We start from the raw sequence: 22080 nt of genomic DNA, 5'->3' as shown, positions 1-22080 counted from the left end.
CGCTTTTAAAATAACGGAGGGGACTTTGAAGGCAGGCTCTCGGGGATGAAAGCCAAAGGTGAGCCATTGCGGCGGTCGTCGATATTCGATACTCTGAAAGCTACTCCTGTGATTTACGCCGGCGTGTTGAAACGGCGCGGCTTTATTACAATGAGAGGGTCCGAGCGCTTGCCCGTCTGTCTTCGCCAGGTCAGGGTGAAAAGTGCACGTTTTCTTTTGCGTATGTAATGCTTCTTAATGCTTGTTAATGGCCAAGTACAATGCCACAAACGCAGACAAAAATCTACACATACTATTTTAAGATTTGTAAAACATTTCATCGAACAGAGGAAAGAGAATTGGAGAAAATGGGCAACTTTTGAGATAAACGGAGGTCAATTTCAACTAGGAGTGTGACAATATATCGATTTTCCGATATATCGCGATATTTTGTGGGACGATACGATACTTTTTATTCCGATATCTATGCTTGTTATTATGTCATGCATATTAATGATTAATATTAATGAGGCAGCACCAATATATTATTTTTAATGATATTGTTATTTATATTTATAAAAACTAATTTGGGGTTGATTTATTCCTTGTGAAATAGGACTGTGAAAAATATGTAGTATGTTAAAATGAAGGTTAAAAGTCGCATTTTGTGCAATGTATCGATTATCGCAGTATCGGCGTATCGTGAGAATATCGTTATCGTGTGTCATGTATCGCGTATTGTATCGAATCGAATCGTGAGGTCTCCAGAGGTTGTTAATTTAAAGTTTTAAACCAATACTGAAACCAAAATTCAGGTATTTTCGATGAACTTGTTGAGCAATGTCACAGTTTTCCAAGAGATTTCAATTTAATGCCAATACTAATCCAATCAAATGCTTTTAAAGGGACAATACAGAGCTAAAAATGTTAAAATTATGTATTTTCCTCCCCCTACATGTTCCAGCCCTGTCCTAATGTGTAGAATGAGCCCAAACCTGTTCACCACAACTGCCTCTAAAATCCTGCACTGCCTCAAAAAGTGCCGTCATGCACAAGCTTAATAGAGAGGGTGCAGTTACACGTATGACCTGAGGTGGCAGTAATGAGTATAAATTGGCCAACTTGCATTTAGCCCCTTTAAAAGACATTTAAGGCCTTGATTCTGGCACAATTCATTTAATGGCCTTTAATGCTGCACAATGTTGGCATAATACTACTAATGGTGATTTCTCAGAGTGGTTTTGTGGTTGGATTGTTATGTTTATTACTAACATTGGTGTCACAATGGATTATGTCAGTGAATCATCAATACTTTTTACATTTACATTACATTTTTGAGTTTGATGTATTTTTGATTGATAACATCACATTTTAGTGAAATAAGCCAAATATCAAAATGCAGTATCCAAAACGAACACCATTAAACTAGATTTTAAATGTTTTGCACCTTAAATGATTATAAATACTAACATTTTACAGAATGGGATCCTGATTTGTTGTGTGATTAATTTCCAGGGTCGCAGCCTGAAAAGTTTTGGCCGTTTTTATACTTTACGGATTCAAATGACTGTTTTAATTCAGCTTTGGGAACTCTCTGACCCCAAGACTCAACTTAGTTTGCGAAGAATTATGGACCATTGTTCTGCGTCGTCCTGACCGCACAGATGGGATAAACAAATCCTTTCCCAGAACACCTCCAGTTCAATATAAAGTTCAGAAATCTCATGTTACATAATCTGCTACTGCTTTGGAAGATTTCCTGCGCTTTTCCCGCAAGGATACAAAAACTTACAAACACTCAAATATCACACTTAAAAATAGGAATACGATATATGTTTTACTTACTTTATACAAGCAAAGCAAAGGATGAAAACGTTCAAACCTTTTTTCACGGGATATTTCGGTCTCTACGCCCGGCTACAAGTTGGTACAGCCTCCCGTTGGTCAAAATGTCTTAATGTTGATGCTAAGAGCACAATGTTGTTGATCTTCAGTAAACCCGTAGCCACAGAGACGTGGGAGACCTCGTGCGATCAACTAGAAGTACCCTTTACATAATGTGTGGTTCGCCGAGTTAGCCACTTCATGACAGCTCCACTCCGCGCTCATCCATCTCACTCAGAGGCTGAACACAACCCGCCGCATGATAACAGGCGGACAAGGCCAAGAAAAAGACATTACGACTGTGCGAGCGGCGTTACAGTGGAACGGCAGGCTCACCCATTCACTCACTCACACTGCAGCGGAGATAAATACAGGAGGCGAGGACGGGGAAGTGTGTGTAAGTTGTGAAATATGGCAAAATCAATGGGCAATAATGTCATAATTAACTTTAAACAATGGTGTTAATTCCATCAACTCCATTGTTTGAATTAATCCTGTTGGTAAGGAGCCAAACACTACATTTACATTAGTTAGTTGCCATTTTTGCTCATTTCTCTTTGTATCTGAGGGGCACCGAGCTGAGCCCCAGTCTGCGTAATGATAATTCTCCGTAATATTAGGGCAATTTTATCAAATCAAAAAAGTGTGTTGAAGATCATAAGCTGATACACACATTTGAAACAGTACCATGTCTCCAGGCGCTTCTTTAGAGAGACAGGGCTCAGCTCCGTGACAGAAACACGGAATTAACATCATATTTATTTTTGAGTTTTACAGCTAAATATGGAATGAGTCTGTATTAGAGGCTGGTGATAGCGCTTCCAGGTCAGGGCTGAAAACAAACTCAAAACAAACGCACCCCCTGAGCGTCTGAACAGATGTCATGTTTGCACTGAAGGATGTGAAGATGGAGCTCTTTCTAACCTACTCTGGACACGCCTGTTCTTTTTTCTGACCTAATGTCGCGGAGAAAAGCATACGAGAGGTGCAGGACTTTCTTCAACCTTCCTAAAGAAGAGGCCACTCGCCAGAAGTTGGATTTTCTTTCCGGGATTCAGCGACTATCAGCCAAAATAGTGTCTCTTGATGGATGTTTGGAGAATCTTCTCAAAGTGGATTAACTTTTATAACCAACGTGAGTCCCCAATGAATGTGATGGAGAGGCCAGGACAGAGCGGTGGTGAGTCAAAACGCGTGTTAGCTTGTGTGTTAGCTTGTGTGTTAGCTTGTGGGTTAGCCATTTGTGAACTTCACTTATTGCTGTGATATTTATATTTATTTTACTGCTAATAATGCATGGGCAGATCTGCTCGGAGAGAGGGGGCGGAGTTAACTGAATCGAAGCGTCTTGTCTTCCGGGTTTGCTAAATACCCCCAGAAAATACTTATATTTCTCACAAAAAGTAGTACTCCGTAGCGGTAGAGGTATAATATATCATATAAATGCCTATACTTTACTTTGGGATGGCTAAAATAGCATGATACAGATCCTTTAAACTTACAGACTAGTTTTGACATTTAAAAATAAATACACGTTTTGCTCTTTCTGGTCTGAGACTTTCAAAAACACCTTTAAAACACTGGATTAGTGTAAATGTTCTTGGACTCAGTCTTTAATTTACCCTCCATTAATTGCAAACGCTCATTTTCCTACAAAATCCAATCATTTGCTCCCATGGCTAATCCTTTTACTCTCAAACCAAATTTCATTAAATCCGCTCATAACTTCTGTCCTCATTTGGTTCATTAGGCGAAACACGGCGTCATTGACCGAGGCAGAGGAAGCGTGGCATTTTAATAACGTGTTAATTTCTTTGGTTAAAACGTGTGAGAGAGAACGTAAACGATGCATTTCATTTTCCAGGCGATGGCGAAGGCTCTTGGCAGCTCCAACCTGAGCCTTGTGTAGATTTAATAAGGGTTTGGCCATTCCGCTTTAGGCCGCCGCGACAAACTGTGGTATGTGTGGAACTCAGTCAGGCCACAGCAGATGTGCGCAGAACATTGCTCAGTTCAGGAGGCTTTTGGATACGTTGAATATGGATGTGTTAGTGTTTCATGCTTTACAACTTGGAATAATTGATGGAAAAATGAGTTGAAGGAGTTTGATTGAACACATTGGTCGGGACGCTGTCTGGGCCTTGTGCAAGCAGTGAAACAGGGATAAATGTCATTGCACAGTTTGAGGAGAAAGCACGGTTTGTGGTGAATCTAATGATTGGAAAAAGTCCCTTTATCTCTAGTCACTATAGCCCAACTTTCTACTTTTCAAAACCCAATGTTTCTTCCTAATCTTGTTGAAATGTACATCAGAGTGACGATAGAAGCTAAACGTCGACCAACCCTGTCCAGCTGACGTTACTTTTGTTGTTGCATTTTGGATGAACGTGGAATGTATGTCATATTCTGTAAGCTACTGGGCACATGAATATGTCCTTCTCCTCTACACTCTGAGAGTTTCTTGGTATGAGAAGACCTGATGGACCGGCAACAGACTCGCGGCAGTACAGTCTGCACAGCGCTCAACACATGCAGGAGGGGCTGCAGGAGGAGCTGATGGGACATTGAGTCCGAGAAAGTACTGCATGATATACAGTATTGGTGCTTTTTCTATTTTCCACAAAATCAATACAGTATGACCATATATTTAGAGATAACCTCATTCATTGTAATGGTCCCGAGTCATCTATGAAACTTACATGGCTGCTCAATCTCTACCTACGAAGCCTGTTCCTTAAGAGGGCAAAAAGGCGGGAAGCCCCACACTGGAAGGGCGGGCGGAGCCTCCACAGAGCCAGTCAATGCACTGAAAAGGCTTTCCACTAGGGCTGATGTATTTCACCCAGCCCAGCGTTGTCACATGGCTCATAGCGATTTTTAGAAAAAAAATAAACTCTTTGGAGCCACGCTTTAAGCAGTTCTAGGGAGGCCTGAAGTCCCATTAGATTCCTGTCCATTTGGAGTCACCCCTGGCCACAAGGGGGTGGTAAAACAGCAATGTCAGCTCCCCGCCATGAGGACCATAGAGACCATCTTCCTCGCCCATTGACTATATGACTTAGTTCATATGAGGCTAACGATGTTGCTTTCAAACTTTTAAAATCGAAGAGGTGCTTACCGTGTTTTAACGACATCCAGAGGGTGCATGAGGCAGATCTCCACCAGGCCTGCGGAGCACAAACAAAATGGTGTGAGTGGAATAGTCTCAACTTATATAGCGCTTTTCCACCTTCAAGAAGCAAGAAACCAGTCACCCATTCACTCTCTCATTCATACACCAATGTGGGCAAACACTAGAGGCAAGGAGGGTAAAGTGTCTCTCCGTCAAGCACTGAGGTATAAATGTATGCGGCAAGGCACAGACCAACATTATCTGTGAGGATGTGTTGACCTTAGTTTGGTGTTGGCGCAGACTGGAAGCCATGTCCCTCAATCTGTCCGAGGGCAGCTGGAAAATCATGAGCCAAATATTACTGATAGTGCTTTGAGAAGACTTCAAGAACATTATACAAGTCGACTGTCTGATCCGTACTTCTGAAATTGTGCCATCATTCGGGCCTTCAATGTAATAGGATTGGATGTGCATTGATAAAGCACATTAATGCGTTTGTTTCTCAGACCTTAAGCCCTCATCCACAGCCAGGTCCCTTCCCCTGCCCCGTCTGTGCGAATGACTGATGAGGTTTAGCCCGACTCCTGCCGCCAGTAGTTCCCCAAACATGAATTGAGATGCAACTGTAGACAAAGTCATTTATCCTCCGCGATTTCTCCCATAATTACTTCCCTGGAAAAACCCCAGAAGACACACTCTCTTTTATAGACAATATGTTTAATTGAGCAAATTAGCAGGAGCCAGTATCGGGCCGCAGCTGTGTACACACGAGGACATGCAACGGTGAGGCTGCAGAGAGCGGCGGCGCAGGGAAACTGAGAAGAGTTCACAAAAGGCTTGATTTGCTCAGATGTGTTCGTGCCGAGCAGTGGCCGAGAACACGTGAAGATAGTTAGCGTCAGACGGAGACCTGCAACCATCGCACGTTAACAATTAAGAGCTGTAGTCGAGACCACATACAGAGGCCAAAGCATGAACAAGAGGATTGAAATTGAAAAGGGAGAAATGGACATGAGGCACACGCCATGCCAGTCAGTCCGACCTCCTGTTAAGAAGCAAGAGCGTGTAGGACTTAGCTTACAGAAAGTGATCAAAGTATAGACAATTAATTGTTATGTTGTATATTAGGGCTAATAATAATAGTTATTTTTCATTACGTTTCATGATTATTACGAGGAAAGAAAATCAGGTTCACAATGATGTTGATATAAAATGTCCTGTACGTGACACTAAGCAGGTGGTTAACAGTATATCGATAATCGTTTGATTAAAGCAGTACTAAGTAACTCTTGCCCCTAGAGGCCATGAGCGCAACTGCAGGTGTCGTAGCAAGTTGCGATTTTTTTAACTTATTAATTGTCTTGGAGAGTAAATACAACGCTGACAGAAAAGGCGAAGGGAGAGAGGGATATTGTACATCCAATTATACAATGGAAAAAAAAAAAATCACTCAAACTTGGCTGTAAATACTGTTTAAAGCGACGCTAGCCCACAGTTAGCTTTGTCCGTTAGCATGTTAGCTTCTTCTTCGTGATTCTATTAGTGTGTATTGGTGGCTGCAAAAATGGTTTTCTGGCCAGAGACACCAGGGGACCCTCCAATCATCCCATAAACACTTGTATTGGCCCCACAGGGACTACGGAAAGGATTTATTAAGGTAAACACGTTACTTAGTACTGCTGTAAGTAATCAATTAATCCATGAATGAAATTGAGCAGAATGCACATCCCTAATAGGAACTGCTGAAATAATTCAAGAATCCCATGCATTTAGTAGAGGTCTTTACAGCATATGTAATAGGTTTATGATAAATCTTTCAAGCCACACCATGTAGAATTTTACCCAATAAATAAAATAAAACAACACTGCAACTTTACCAGGAGTGGGTACGCCTCCAGCTCATCTCCATGGAGATGTGACTAAAGTCCACAGAATTTGAGATTTAAACAGGTTAGGTTCTCATCCAGATCCATTCTTTGATTACCCTATGCAGTACTAGCATTTTCTGTGTCCAGCTGCTCATTAGGAGCATGTTTTGCACTGATGGTCTAAAATGTTGCGCAGTGTGCCTTTAAGAAGACAGATTTTTTGCTGTTTTCAGAGGAAATAATGCTACCTGGAGTCTTTGACATTATGTAATTGTGACTATATTCATCTATTTATATCAAAACTGATAAATCTGTTACTTGCCATTCCCCCGGACTGAAAACAGTTCTTTTTACCCGTGCATATGACAACTGAAAGCATTTTATCTGCACTCTTGCCTTTTACTGTAATTGATTCATTTATGTGTTGATTCTATTCTATTCTATATTCTATTCTATGTTCTATTGATGTTATTTGCTTTCTTGTAATTTTATGCAACTGTGAAGCACTTTGAATTGCCTTGTGTATGACCTGTTATCAACAAATAAACTGGCCTTGCCCGGTCAGGGTGCTAAGGTTAGGTTTAGGGTGAGGGGTTATGATTAGGTTAAGTTTAGGGACGGCTGTGATGTAAGTTGTGTTTCACTCACACAGATAATACACATATATTTAGAAACTAGCAGGTCTTGGCTTTCAAATGAGGTATCACACTGGCATGTAAGCTGTGAGCTCCCCAGTCAATAGCCTATGAGATTTGGATATGCATAACTGGAGAAAACAACTCTAACCCTGAGCCTAACACTGTTTAGCGCTCTACCAGTTCATCTCAGTTCTCTCTGTGATTTTTATTTGCCCTCTTTTTCCATGTTTGTTTTGACTCGACGGACCATGTGTTTTTGTTGGTTGGCTTCAGTCCTGTCCATCTGAATTCGATGAGACAAGACGAGGTTCCGGACTGTAGCCCTTCACACCAATGATTATGATAATTGCTTGTAGAGTTTAAAAGCATGCCTATAACAAAAATGTTGTCCCTTTGGTTTTTAAAAGCGGTTACGGGAGGAAAGCCAGGAAAGGAACTCACCTCAACATACCTAAATGCTTCATGAACTTTTGTAGAATTTCTTAGTAACCACCCCGTATTAGCTGGCGGTAGCAAACCTGTCACAACATGGCATCAAAACGATTTGTCATAAGCTCCTCAAGTCTCAACGGCAACAGATAAAATGACTCGGTATTATCTTAACCTTCTGACGCTCAACGGTCACAGCTCATTTGACCCAATAGACAATGTCAGCGATAGGCCACTGCCAGCTGAAGCGTGCAATCAAAAGTTTACAGCAATGAGGAAGACACGGCTAATCTTTCAACGCGAAGAAACCGAATCTGCTGAGAGCTCAATTAGCCTGTTTCAACACCGAGGGGCTGGAGCTGACCAGACAAGCTCCAACAGGTGAGTTTGAGGAGCGGAGACACAGGGAATACAAAATCCAAATCAAGAAAACATTTGAAATCTGCAGCAAGAGGTTGAAATAAACAGCCAGTGCTCAGGGCTAGAGCTTGTAGTATCACGGTTCTATCTGGATGCCCTGTTGCCACTATAGAACAAAAATTCTGGAGAAAAGTCATGCACAAACAAGGTGCTGCACTGCATTGAAGGATGGGTCAAACGCAGACCAAACATATATATCAAACTGTTGATTTGGCTTTGTTTGCGCTTTACAAGATTGTCAAGTTTCTCGAAGCCTCGTCATTTGCTGCTCTGCCTTTAGGGTCGAAAGCTTCTGCAATAAGTCTGTCCAGTCACCACCGGACCTGCACTCACTACCTTCACTATAGTATGAACCGGTCAGAGCTGGGATCAGACCAAACTTTCATTGATACGATGACTGGTCTACAGTAACGCTGATATTCGATCACCGAAGGTTTGAAATACGATGACAAACCACCTTCATATTCTCCTACGTGAGAATGCACACTCTGTTCCAAATACCTGTTCTAAATGTAAGGTTAGTGTAGATAACCAGGACACTGTATCTATAATATGAGAACATCAGACAGACAGAGCGATGACAGCAGTGAATGTAGTGTTTATTTGGGCCAGGCCTAACCCTCTCTCACAGACACATGAAGAACGGCTGATGGCAGACGAACAGAAAGGGAAGTGACAACATACCATCAGGTAACCCTCCCGTGAACTCTGCACCCATACAGTTAAACTCAGTCATGTTCTAGTGAAGTCGTCAGGACAAGCATAGGCAGATTAGGCATAGATATTGGCGCTTTTCTTTCTCTAAAGTACAAAATATGGTAAGATTATGGCGGAGATGTCAAACAGCATTTCAGCTCTCAGTCAATGCAGTCAAAAGCCACAACAAAATTAGACAAGGTAGAAAATATCTTATTTGGTCGCATCAGTGGAAGGAGTGTCTAAACCAGGGGTGCCCAAACTTTTTGTCTCCGAGGGCCAAAATGAGAAAGTGCCTGTGAGTCGCGGGCCAAACACGACGATGTCAAGCACGAAACACATATACTGTAACTGAAAATTACATTTGCATTTGATTCTATCTATGCAAATAACATGCTATATTAAAACAAATGGTTACTATGGCAAAGGCCTAGTTTTAGGAGAACAAAATCAACAATTGTAGCAATTTAGTGCAAAATGTAAAAAAAAAAAAAAACACCTGCATCTACAGCACCTACAGTAACTTTACCTCATTCGTTAACTCAAAGAAAATGCCACATTAGATTATTTTGAAAGTGTCAGTTCAGCATTAATTCTTTTATAAGTCAATTTTTAACATATACCGTTGTCGATGTTAACAACCTTTGCACTAAAAGTTGGAAAGCTGAAATTTGATGCTACAACACTATGTGATTAATAAATAAATGTTTCCAAAAGGAGTGAAAAAGCGCCCCCAATTTGACGCTGGTGGTCAAAAAGTGTACTGCATCCATATTTACCATTGAGAATGAATGGAAGGGAGTTTTAACCACACGCAGCGCAAAAGTAGGTCACTCTCTGGCGGGCCAACAGAATTGTTTCGGCGGGCCAAATTTGGGCCCCACTTTGCGAACTCCTGGTCTAAACCCACTGAGAGGGACTGAAGCAGTATGTTGTGGATCAAAGTATCACATATGAATAATGAATATCTCGTATCAATAGCAAATATGGGAAAGTTACTTTGAATATGAAAGAAAAAAGTTGGGTCAACCCACCACCGACCTCTGGATTTTGCCACACTTGAAATTATCTGGTGAACACTTGAAGAAAGCAAAAGATTTGTTCCTGAAATTTCCATTGGACTAAATAAGGAGAAGTTCAAATGTTGGACTGAGAAGAATTAAGACATAAAAGTGTGTTAGTTTTCCAGGGCGGTGTCAAGCAAAGACATAGAGATGTGCCACAGTCTTTGCTTCCATTAAAACGACATAGTTGGCTGTAGTTTAGTCAAAGGCGCATTGTATGAAAGCGAGAGGTGATGATTTGACTTACGGGTGTCAAAAGGTTGTCATTATTAAAGCCTGCACTGACAGCGCCACAAGACCTGCAGCAATGCTTTATCACCTCAGGACGCATTTGAACCAGGTTAATCCATACCCTGTAATTATTATTATTGTGTGATGCTGACAAGCGCCGTCAAATGACAATAGGACACAATGGGTTTCAGTGGCTGCCGGCAAAGTCAGTGGGAAATTACACAAGTGGTAGTGACACATGAAGTACTTTTCCGAGACATTTAGGCAACAACCTCTGTTTAACAACCAACGTATCCATTCAAAGCAGCAGTGGGAAAACTGTGGTATTTGTAGTAATAGTAGTGGAATAATTTGTTTTAAAAGACATTTCATTAGTATAAGCTACTCTTGGCGTGCCTACACTGAAGAACTACAAAAAAGTACTACTGGGTCCCGCAGGGCTTGGTACTTGATCCCATACTATTAATAACTTGCATGCTCCCCCTTGGTAATGTAATCAGCAAACATGGAACATCCACCATTGTTATGCTCATGATATGAATCTTTATGTCCGTAATGCTCCAAACACATTATCTGCAACACTGGCACGACATGCCTTGAAGTGATAAAGGCATGGATGAAATGAAACTTCCTCCAACTCAACTGCACCAAACCAGAAGCAATATTTGTTGGCACATCTCATCAGACTCACCCTTCATTCAGTCAAAGTCTTTTGAAAGTCTCATAAATATCTCCTCTGCTTGAGTCACAAACCTGGGTGCGTCCATATTGACCTTCAGCTAACCTTCTCTGAACACTGAACACTTTATCTTTTCACCAGTAAAATATTGCCAAACCTCGTCCTCTTCTAACCATTCCTGGTGCAGGAAAAACGTATCCTCAAAGATGGGCTATTGTTAACGGACTCTTTGATGAGATTCCTGCCAAAGAGCTACAGTATAGCCAGATTAGTGCAGCTGGAATCCTTATGCTTCAGAACACAATAAAAAACTAAAGAGGCCCAAAATATTAAGAGTCAAAGTTACTTGTTTTGATGGGGAGTGATGGATCAAGTATTACATTGGGTACTCGGGTGCTGATTGGTGCCCGAATGGCTTTCAAGGACGGGTCAAATGCAGAGTAGCAGAGAACATCCTTAACCCAGATATGGCCCCTGTCTTCATGTCTCACATTCAGTTAGAGGATCATGTTACTGGGACCTGCAGCTGTTTGCTGAGTGAACAGTCAGAAACTGACAAAGACTGAGAGAAACTGACTGTGAGATTCCTTCATTTGAATAGTCTTTGTCTCAGGAGCACAATGGCACTGACAGCTCTTGTCACGTGTAGACTTTTAGACGTCAAAGGCTTTGGGACAGGTGTGAACGAGACCGCAGCGTCACACGGACAGAGGAAGGTAATTAGTGGAAGAAACTTAAAATGATCTTTTGGTCATACTGGGGTTATCGATCACAGATCGTTTCAATCTGTCAACTGTATTGGGCCGTTTTAGTAAAAAAATGATTAATCACCATCTTTGAGAGAGACGCTTTTCGGAAATCAAGTAGTATGAAGCTGTTCTTAGTGGACTATGTCAAACTGTCAGGTCAACAGCGTTGACCTGGACAGAGCCCAGTCAACCAGCGTTCCTGCAGCAAAGCGCCTCCTTCAATCCTATCATCAGGGAGAAGACTGCAGAGTCTCGATGTATGTCAGGTCCAACTGACTTGGGGATAGCTTCTTTGGAAAAAAGTCTTTCAGGAACTCTCCCTTTCCCTTCATCTGTTGGCACACATTGTGTTGTATATTTTTGTTATTGCACTATATAGGTGTTGAAGAAGATCTTTGCACCATTTGATGTGGTCTACGATCGTGGACTAAACAATAAAGGTACCAGAACAAAAACAATTCGCCCATGGGGTTTGGCAATTGAACTTTGAACCAATGCAGCTGCAACGCAAAAGTGACATTTTAACAATGCTCCACTGGAACGGATTCATGCACACGGACTGGATGCAATCCAAATCTGATATTGATGGGTCATGGAGGCAACATTAGAGACAGCCGACCTTTTACATCACCTGCATCGACGACAGTTACAGTCATGCCTGGGTAAGCAAAAGGTTGAGGCGGAGTTAAGCACAAAAGGCAGCGAAGCACAACCAGCAACACATAAAAACACCGATTATGCCTCCCGAAACACATCCATCACTTTAATAAACGCATGCCGTGCTAGCTTGGCGTGCCAGGTAGGGTCACAGTTAGCACCCGCGCTTCCACAGAAGTGCCCAGACATTCCCAGGTTCAGCCGTCGACTCGAGGCTCATACATCACCGAGATAGAGATGATTATCGGGGTTGATTTTGGCTGGAGAATGCATGCGGGGTGGCTCCCACGCAAAAGTGAGAAAGGAAAACAAGAAGAGAGCAGGCAGCGGGCACGATTGCTCAACCCAAACAGGTGTCAACGATCTAACCTCATACCAACGCACAATGCCTTCCCAGGAGTCAATGGGGCAAGGGCGCTGCTACCGGAAGAGAGACGACCGTGCAAAAAAAAAGTCTTTGGAAGTTTAAAAAGGTTGTAAACAAAGGAAAGAGCCGCAGTAGTTATGGTAAAAGTAATGTAGCATTAGCAAGTAGTTCGTCCAAGAATTTCCTTATCTACTCGACAAGGGCAGTTCCAAATTAGACACTTTCATGGTCTTTCATGACTTTTCTATCAACCAACCAAATGTCATACAGAACAAAAGACTTACGAGAGACATATAATGTAGGCTGTGCAATTAATAGAAATTCAATTACAATTTTGATTATTACACTAAACAATTACAAAATTAGCATAATCGAAATTATTATTATTTCTTCATTTTTCTATTTTTATTATTATTATTATCATTATTATTATTTTGCAAAACAGACTTGCATTATTTCATGGCGCTGGGATTATTTTCCCTTCGCATTTCCCGTGCTGTGTGATGATGCCATCAGTTTACTTGCGCAGGTGTGAGGGCTGGCCAGCAGGGGGCAGGTGTGAAACAGAGACCTCTCCTTAATTATTTGTACTTTTATGACTGTTCAGAAAACAGAAAATATTCTGTATGTTTTTTTTTATTCATAAATATATAAATAAAATAAAGACATTTTTTTAAAGGCAACAAATGATCATTTGAATAATCGTGATTTAAATTATGACAAAAATAATAGTGATTATTATTTTTTCAATAATCGAGCAGCCCTAATATAATGCAAAATCAACGTTTCCTTTTACCTTTAAACCACATTGTAACATCGTTCCCTTGTCATAACATACCAGGAGTCGTGTATTTTGGCTTCATTCACACAATTCGAGCAATGTTCACTCTCTTCTTCTACTGCTGCTGCGGCTTGAGCACTCCGGTCTGCATTTTCTCCATTTAATTGCGTCATAAAGCCAAACAAAACTGTCCTCCACATTTTTAACGCCCACAATGATTGATTGCGAGATGGTCAATCGTTTCTAATGTTGGTTACTCAGAAAAGCGACAATCGAGAAAATTGCGGGGTAATTACAGCACAACACTTGCGCCTTCTCATTAGGCGATTCCCAGTTATCGAAACTTGAACGTTCTTTTGTTATGCTGCAGAGGAATGTTACTCTTATTAATAACCACGTTTGCTCGTCTGGTTTATACTAGACAGGGTAATGATTATTTATTGTTCTTGTCTAGCAATCCTTTGGTAGTTCAGAGGCAGGTTACAGGGTTTGGATCGGAGCACATCGGGCCTGTTTTGGATGTTGTTGATCGCACGGCTGACACACCAAGACAGGCAATGACTTACAAAATCGAACTGTTTAATTCGCACGGACCTTGGAGAGCGGATTACCGAAACAACCAGGAATCTATAACATGTATTCCTCCAGATCCAAAGCTCCAAACCTAATTGCTTTCTGAAACATCACACTATACCGACACGCTTCATCAATAACGCAAGCGGAGAATGACATTTCGACTTGTGTTTCTCAAAAGGCGTGACACCATGACAAATTTATTTCCCACTCACTGTGCTCGCTCCAGTTTTAGACGGTTGAGCTCCTCCTGACTCAACCTGCTCACCTCATACCTGCGCCATCGAGCGCGGCGCTCGGGTCAGGAATGCCAAACAAACTTGCGAACGGGCACGCAGCCAATGACATTATCTCCCCATCTCTCGGTCTATCCATCCATCCATCAACGGGCGGGACGGGCAAGAAAATATTCAAAAAGGTGATTAATTTTAGGCGCGGGAAGACGTGAAAGTATGTGTGCCACCACGGCGAATGCACGGCAAAAGATAATTAGAAGAGAGCAAAGCGTGTAATTACGGACGCCAACTCGTCAATTATTCAGCAAAGGTAAATAACAGATGAATAAACCCAGGTTTGTTTGCTTTGGCGAGACCATGTGTACACAGTCAGCAGCATACAACAAAGGCCAACTATTAATTTCACTCTCGACTTTTATCTTTTATTAGAGACCCTTTGGTGCAAGATCCGTATGGCCTGCATTCATTCAACATGCACAACAAGGCCAATCCTCACACATGGCTCAAAATTTGCCCACTGTTTATGACAGTTTTAAACCATCATATTTATCGCCCTGTTGATGAGGTGGTGCCTTTCCTTCTCCTCATTTCAGAGCACAAATTTCCCTCAGTACAAAATATGTCATGGTAGCAGGTAACAGAAAGGAGCTATTGTTTGACTTATGTAAATTGCTTTGCTCCAGTCAGCAGGCAAGTTTGCTTTCATTATATATACACTTTTATCTATTGTTTTAAGTCATATACAAAGGCTGAGTTTAAAGGTGCATTATGCAACTTTTATGTGGAAAAGAAAGTTGATATTTGTGTGTATCTGATCTTGTAGTGACACAGCTGTTGTATGAGTGGTCAGCATGGCACCTTTAATTTCAAACACAGTGAAATATAGATCAATTGTTTGGAAGGTTTTCTCTGCTGTAAACCAGAAAACCTACAAAACAATTTATCCTAGAGTGTTTTAGAGGCCACCGTGATAGAAAGTAAAGGCCCCATGCTGACCACTCTTAAAGCAACTGGGTCACTACAAGGTCAAATGAGCACATTTTTTTTCTTTTTTTAATTAATTCTGTCCATATATTTGAAGAGTTTTGGTGGTGCTAGGCTAGTGCTAGGCTAGCGCATGTCTATGGTAGCTAGTAGCCTGCATTAAAAACCTCTTCAAAATCATGGGATTGTCCTCCAAACGTTGCCATATCTGATTTGTAGAAAGCTCCTTTGTGAATTCCATGTGTAGTACTGCCCGCCGCAGGTAAACAAACGACTGTAGATCCGGTAACCGAGCAGATCACTCCGCCTCTGCCTAGCTTACAACCAGGAAGCTGATGCTGCTCAAATATAGGTTCTTTTAAATGCAAAAATGATTCAGTCAACACAGACATTTATATGGGTAGTCTGGTGTTTTAAGTGATTTGCACTGCTTGGGTCAGACTGTTTTTAATGCAGGCTACTAGTTACCATAGACATGCACTAGCCTAGCACTAGCCTAGCACCACTAAACTCTTCAAATATAAGGACTACAAACTGAATTAGAAATATATATATATATATTTCCAGAAATCAAGAACACTCTGGATAACTAGGAAATGAGGCCCTATGTCAAAAATCCTGAAATATACCATAAGTACATAAGTGGGGGAAAAGGACATTTTGTAAACATATCAAAACTTGTACATAACAAACATTATCTTTATTGGTTTCACACTTGCAATGTTGATTTATAACAAATTGACTAAGATGTTTTGTGTAAAAGTTGCTGGATACTGTCAGGACCATAATTCTAGGATGTCAAACATTGACCCAAAGAAGAATGACATTTCTTAATTACATAATGTGAAATACAGTTTTTTCTCCACAAATTAATGGTGAATGTTAAACATTGAATAAACTCAAAGCTGAAACTATGGCCAAAGAAACAGTCTGTTTTAAACATTCTCATGTTTCCATACTTTTAATGAAGATATATATCAAAAGAAATGTACTCCTGGAAAAGGCGTGACCCACTTTTGGGTCCCAACCCTGCAGTTGAGAAGCACTGGTTTGTGTTGACGGATTTTGTTTTGAAGCTGTCACCCTCCCATTATATATTGTTCTCATCAAGAACAATCCTTTGCATGGGTGGCCAGATTCTTTCCCTAAACCCATAGGCAATAAACCTACACACATTTAGCTGTAATTTCGGGTTTCCATTTTTAAACAGTAAGTGCTCAGGCTATACCTTTAAACAAAAACGGGAGCTTCTTTTGACACATTCGCATGCAAGAAGAAAATGGCGGTGGGGAAAAGGTGAATCGGGGACAAGACTTGAGCTGAGTACTTCTAAATCAAGCTATTAAAAAGAAAGCTGTTATAGCAATGTACCCGAGCCCCAGAGCTTAAACAAACAGGTCGGGAGCACAAGCAGTGTCCTGAAGGAAAAAAAAGGCACATTCATAATAGCACCCCTCAATAAAAATCCTGACAGAAAAATGACTGAGCAAACAAAGACACTGTGACCCATATAAATTTATAAAGGATCTTGGGAGCAATGGAAGTTGGGAAAGCAGATTATGAAACCCGGATTTAATGTTTGGGAAAATGCAGTGGTGTTTGTGTAGGCTCTCTATCAGAGTCCCCTATAGAAAATGGATTTCAAGTTTTTGTGTTGACTCAGCACAGACGATGACTTAAACAACTTTTACTAACTTGTGCCAAATTTAGTGCCAGAGAAATCAGAATCAAAACAATCTAGCAATCTAATCCTTGCAGCAATACTGACTCCACAAGCTAGCAAGATATATGTTTAACCGCATTAAATATGTGGCTTCTGACTCACTCTTTGACGGCTCTTTCTGGTACAATGGGCGACTTCCACCCAGTGATGACACACACAGCGGCGGTGGGCTCCCGTCAGTGTCATTAGAGAAGCCCCCTGTATTTATCTAAGCCCTTAGAGCAGGTTTAAGTGCAGATTGGGAACAGCTTTAGGGGAATTCGAGCCGAGGCTTCAGCGCTAAAGCGTCCGGAAGCTAACCCCGATATCATGTGATGAATCGCTCCGCCTGACACGTACCTTCGCAGATGTTTTCTCTTCATTTAAAATCCCGATCGATCATTTTTGTCAGTGAAGAATTGGCCGCGCTGATTAATGCTGATTCGCCAATTTGCTAAGAATAGATTTGGAGATGTTATCAGACACCGCCCGAAGGCAGATGAGTGCTCAGAGTCAGGCCACCAGTGCATTCTTCAATACATTATACTTATTTGACCTTTCCACGTGAAAACCAACAACCATCTTTGGAATATTATGACAATACCAGGAGTAGTTCGAAATCCGCGCAGTAATCTTCACTTTACTGTGCGGATGCCAGACTACTCCTGGTATTACTACGCCTTACATTATAGTTCCCCCTTTTATCCGCTTAGAAAATCCACATTGTTTAATTTTGTGTAATTATACTTTGTAGTGTAACACTTCACGTAACCATATTTAAATAGGGAAAACGTGGAAGAGCTTGGTAGCTTCTATCTTGACCTGTTTTGGAGCTATAGTGGAGAGAGGGAGAGGCTAAATGCTAACGCCGTCTGCGCTGTGTTTACGTGATAGAAGGCACGGGGGAAGACTAGACAGGTCCTATAGAACTCGTCAAAGCTAAGGTAAGAATATATCTCAGTATGTAAAAACGGTGGCCTATTCCTTTAAGATCCGGTCATAAATGTGAATTCTTACTATTTATAACCCTTTCATGATCAGGACAGTATGTCTCTAATAGAGTGCCGGTCAAAAGTTTGGAAAAACTTTTTATGTTTTGGCCTTTCTTTCTTTTCAACATTGAAGACATTAAAGGGATATTTCAGGATTTTGGACATAGGGCCTCGAACAGACTGGTTTTGAAGATACCAGCATGATTTAGTGTAATTACACTACTACTAGTACAGGTAATGACACATTAAAGTGCAAGGTTTCACTGTGTTCAAAGAGTATTAAAGGGATATCTCGGGATTTTTGACATAGGGCCTCATTTCCTAGTTATCCAGAGTGTTGCTGATTTCTGGAGATATTTTTTTTGTAATTTATGCAGTTTTTCTGTTTGGAGAGTTACGTGGAGCTAGGCTAATGCAAGGCTAGCACATTTCTATGGTATCAGCTAGCCTGTATTAAAAAACAGTCTTACACACTCCACAGAGCACCTGAGGCAAATCACTTTTAACGCCAGACTAACCATATAAATGTTTGTGTCGATAATAATCGACACATAATTTTTGGAATAAAACTGACCTTGCATCACATGAATGATCGCATTTTGATGGACTATTTTCTAGCAGATCACTCCGCCGCTGTGTAGCTTATACAACCACGAAGCTGATGCTGCTCAAATATAAGGTCTTTTAAATGCAAAACGGTTAAAATTACTCTATCGACACAGACATTTATATGGTTTGTCTGGCGTTCTAAGTGATTTGCCTCAGCTGCACTGTGGAGCGGGTCAGACTGTTTTTAATGCAGGCTAGCTGATACCGTAGAAATGCACTAGCCTTGTACTAGCCTAGCGCCACGAAACTCTTCAAATATAAGAACTGCATATATTACAAAAAAAATATCTCCAGAAATCAGCAACACTCTGGATAACTAGGAAATGAGGCCCTATGTCAAAAATCCTGAAATATCCCTTTAATGCATGCCCCCTATAGCCCTGTAGTTGAAAGTTTTTTTACTTTTTTTTCCCTTAATTCTGTGTTTTATGTTTTACGTCGCACGTTTGCACCGAGAAAAAAATCCTATTTGGTGAACCTGTTCTCACACCATGGCAATAAAACCGATTCTGATTCTGATTGAATAAAAAAGCATCCAAACTTTTGACCGGTATCATTATCTTCCTACCAATCAATCTATTCATATTATTCTAAACATGTATTTATCTTGTTTAGTTTTGTTGCTCAAGCACGCAAATTTCAGAAGTAAGAACTATAATTGTCAGTCTTTTCTGCAGAGAAATTACCCCCTGCGCTTTCAATACGCTGCCAATATAATGCATCCTTTAAACAGGCCCACACTCTCCACACTCACTGGACAGAGTTAGCACAGACAATACCAGACTATTATCATAACACCATGCGGTTTGTATGTTTCAACCAGGAGGATATAAAGTTGATATAAAGGGAGTAAAACATTACTCCAGCCTCTCTCATGGTGTTTGTGAACCAGGTCACAGCCTAAATGGGCAACACTTGACAAAAGCACTCTTGTATTATCACTTAGTCAATATCGTCTAAAATTACAGGGAAAACCGTGACACAGACAGCTCTGAATTGATGGATTGACTTTTCAGTTGGCTGTGCTGTCTTCCAGATAAGATTTATTTCATGATGGCATGTTCGGCCCAGCGGCGATCGCGCACACCGCCCGCCTGCGACAGTCAGAGCGCACAGAAGCCAAGAGGAGCACGTGTGCGGATATGGCAACGCTGTCGGGACAGGCCCGAGGTGCAGTGACACAAGGCCCCTGTCGGCTGCAGTGATGGATGGACAGGCAGACAGTGTCAAGAGTGCACGGGTGTCAGCGGGACGAGACTGTTGACATTTCACCTCTGGAGGAGAGAGATGGTTATCGCATCGAACAGTTACTCAGGCTGTACTTTGACTAATACGTTACACTAATGACTCGGGTTCTTTCTTAAAGGGGGGGTATTATGCAAAATCGACTTTTTCAAGCTTTACATCATGTTATTATGTCATTCCCTCATTAAAAACATGCCTGAAGTGTTGCCTTGGCACATTCACGTATTTTTGAGTTATCTGTAAAAACTCTGATGGCAGCCATTTTAGGGATAGGTTTGCCTGAGTCCTCCTAGGAACGCCCCCACCTCCTGGAGACGCCTCCGAGCTTTCGTCACCAGCCGAGGGTCAGAGGTTCTTAAAGAGACAGAGGCCTATTTCAAGACATTCACTACAGCCATGCCGTGCAATTTTAACAAGGCAGTTATTCTAATTTACTGCATTTACAGACCAACAGAAGGATTGGTCATCATTGTAGTGTGGTATAGACTGGTGCTATGTGATTGAAAAAAGCAGAATACCCACTCTTTAAATAAATTGTGTGCAGAGACTGGAAGTTGAACTGGTGATCACTTAATATCATAACGCACTGGACATACTGCATACAAAATTATTTTAACATTTTCCCTCGTTCGCAACTAAGTAAACAGACTTCGCGCTCTACTGGAAGTGTCAATACAGCGGAAGTGCAGATCCGTGACAAAAAGAGGCAAAAGTGGGCGTGGCGGATTAAGGTGAATAGTTTCCTTGTGTTGATACGGAGCTACTGGACTATCTCAGTATGTGTCTATTTATCCAGCCATCAGGAGCACCGGGAGTTCTCCCTGTGAGCTGATGTACATATTGAGTTCTTTCCAACTTCAAGTCTTTAGGTCTTTTTAGTGTCTTCTTGTCCCAGTGGTCTCAGCAAAGGCTCTGGTGGATGAGAGGAGAGGGGATCCAGCTCGCCCCACACTCACCCCTCATGCTCAGGGTCTCCTACATGGCACACATTTCTGAAGTGTGTGGTCTTGCATCATCAGAACCGTACGAGTGAGAGATTATGTAAATCGCAAAAGATTTTAAAATCCTCTCGTGCAGTGGTTCTCGACTGGTGGCTCGGGACTATGTTCAGTGGGTTTGTGGGCCATTTCCAAACCCCATTCTAGATCTTTTTTGATGGAAAGATTTGAGATGAATGCCGAAATCGACTGAACTGCAAAGAAATATTGCACTTTGCTGTTAACCCCTTAATCCCCTAACCAAACACATTTTCTCCAATTCGGCATTACCCAAATCTAAAAGGTGGTGAGGACATCTGTTCCAGATGGAAAAGGAGGCCTTCCAGGCGTGTCCTATTGGAGGAGGCCTCGTGGAAGACCCAGGACACGCTGGTGGGACTATGTCTCCGAGCCTAGTGTCTGAGAAAGCTGACTCCGCGACCCAGCCCGGATAAAGCGAAAGACAATGGATGGATGGATTGTTGCCATGTTGTCGTCACTTTTTTGTCACATTTTGATGCTTTTTTGTTTTGTTTTTGTAATTTTCTTGGTGTGTTTATGTCGCTTTTTTGGTCACTTTTTTGTCGCCTTTCTCGTTGTGTCTTTGCCACTTTTTTGTGGCACATTTTTTGCTCTTTTTGTAATTTTCTTGTTGTATTTTTGTTGCTTTTGTGTCACTGTTTCAATGCCTTTTCATTACTTTTTTTGTCACCTTTTTCATTGCTTTTTTGTCTTGTTTTCGTTGTTTTTTTGTTGCCTTCTCATACTTGTTTATATCTCGTTTCCGTGGCTATTTTGACGCTTCTTTCAGGACGATTGCAGATTCGGGTAATGCCGAACTGGAGAAAATGTGCTCGGTTCATGTGGGGTTTAAGAGGTGAACATATTTGAAGCAAAAGTTGAAATGATTATTGTTTCATCATGATTTGTTGCTGGTTGGTCCTGACGCCACACTGGTTGAGAACCCCTCCTCTATGCGTCCCGGGCCTGATGCGTTTGTTCCTACAGCCCTCGCGGGACATCGGGCTCGTGGCAGGTGTCCTACGGGAGTTGTCGTCCATTTGTTTACAAAGCCCTTAGTGAATGCAGGGACACGGGGCACTTCCTGGACACATCAGTTTGTCCGCGTTTGCATCGGTTTGTTTTGGTTTGGCCTTTTCTCCTGCTGCAGCCCTCACTTCCTCTGCAGCGCCGGCTATTTGTTTAGG

At 41.6% G+C, this 22080-nt stretch overlaps 1 protein-coding gene across 1 annotated transcript in view; it reads right to left on the bottom strand.

Moving 5' to 3' along the window:
* Window positions 1–22080, bottom strand: part of slc25a21 (solute carrier family 25 member 21) — a 180787-nt gene that overhangs the window by 64325 nt on the left and 94382 nt on the right. The window contains exon 3 of the mRNA XM_079573564.1: window positions 4982–5030. Within this exon, the coding sequence (XP_079429690.1) occupies window positions 4982–5030 (49 nt within the window). The remainder of the gene's footprint in view (window positions 1–4981; window positions 5031–22080) is intronic.

Source organism: Gobius niger, assembly GCF_951799975.1.
Source record: "Gobius niger genome assembly, chromosome: 16".
Classification (NCBI taxonomy): Eukaryota; Metazoa; Chordata; class Actinopteri; order Gobiiformes; family Gobiidae; genus Gobius; species Gobius niger.
This window is presented reverse-complemented; position numbering and strand designations above follow the sequence as displayed.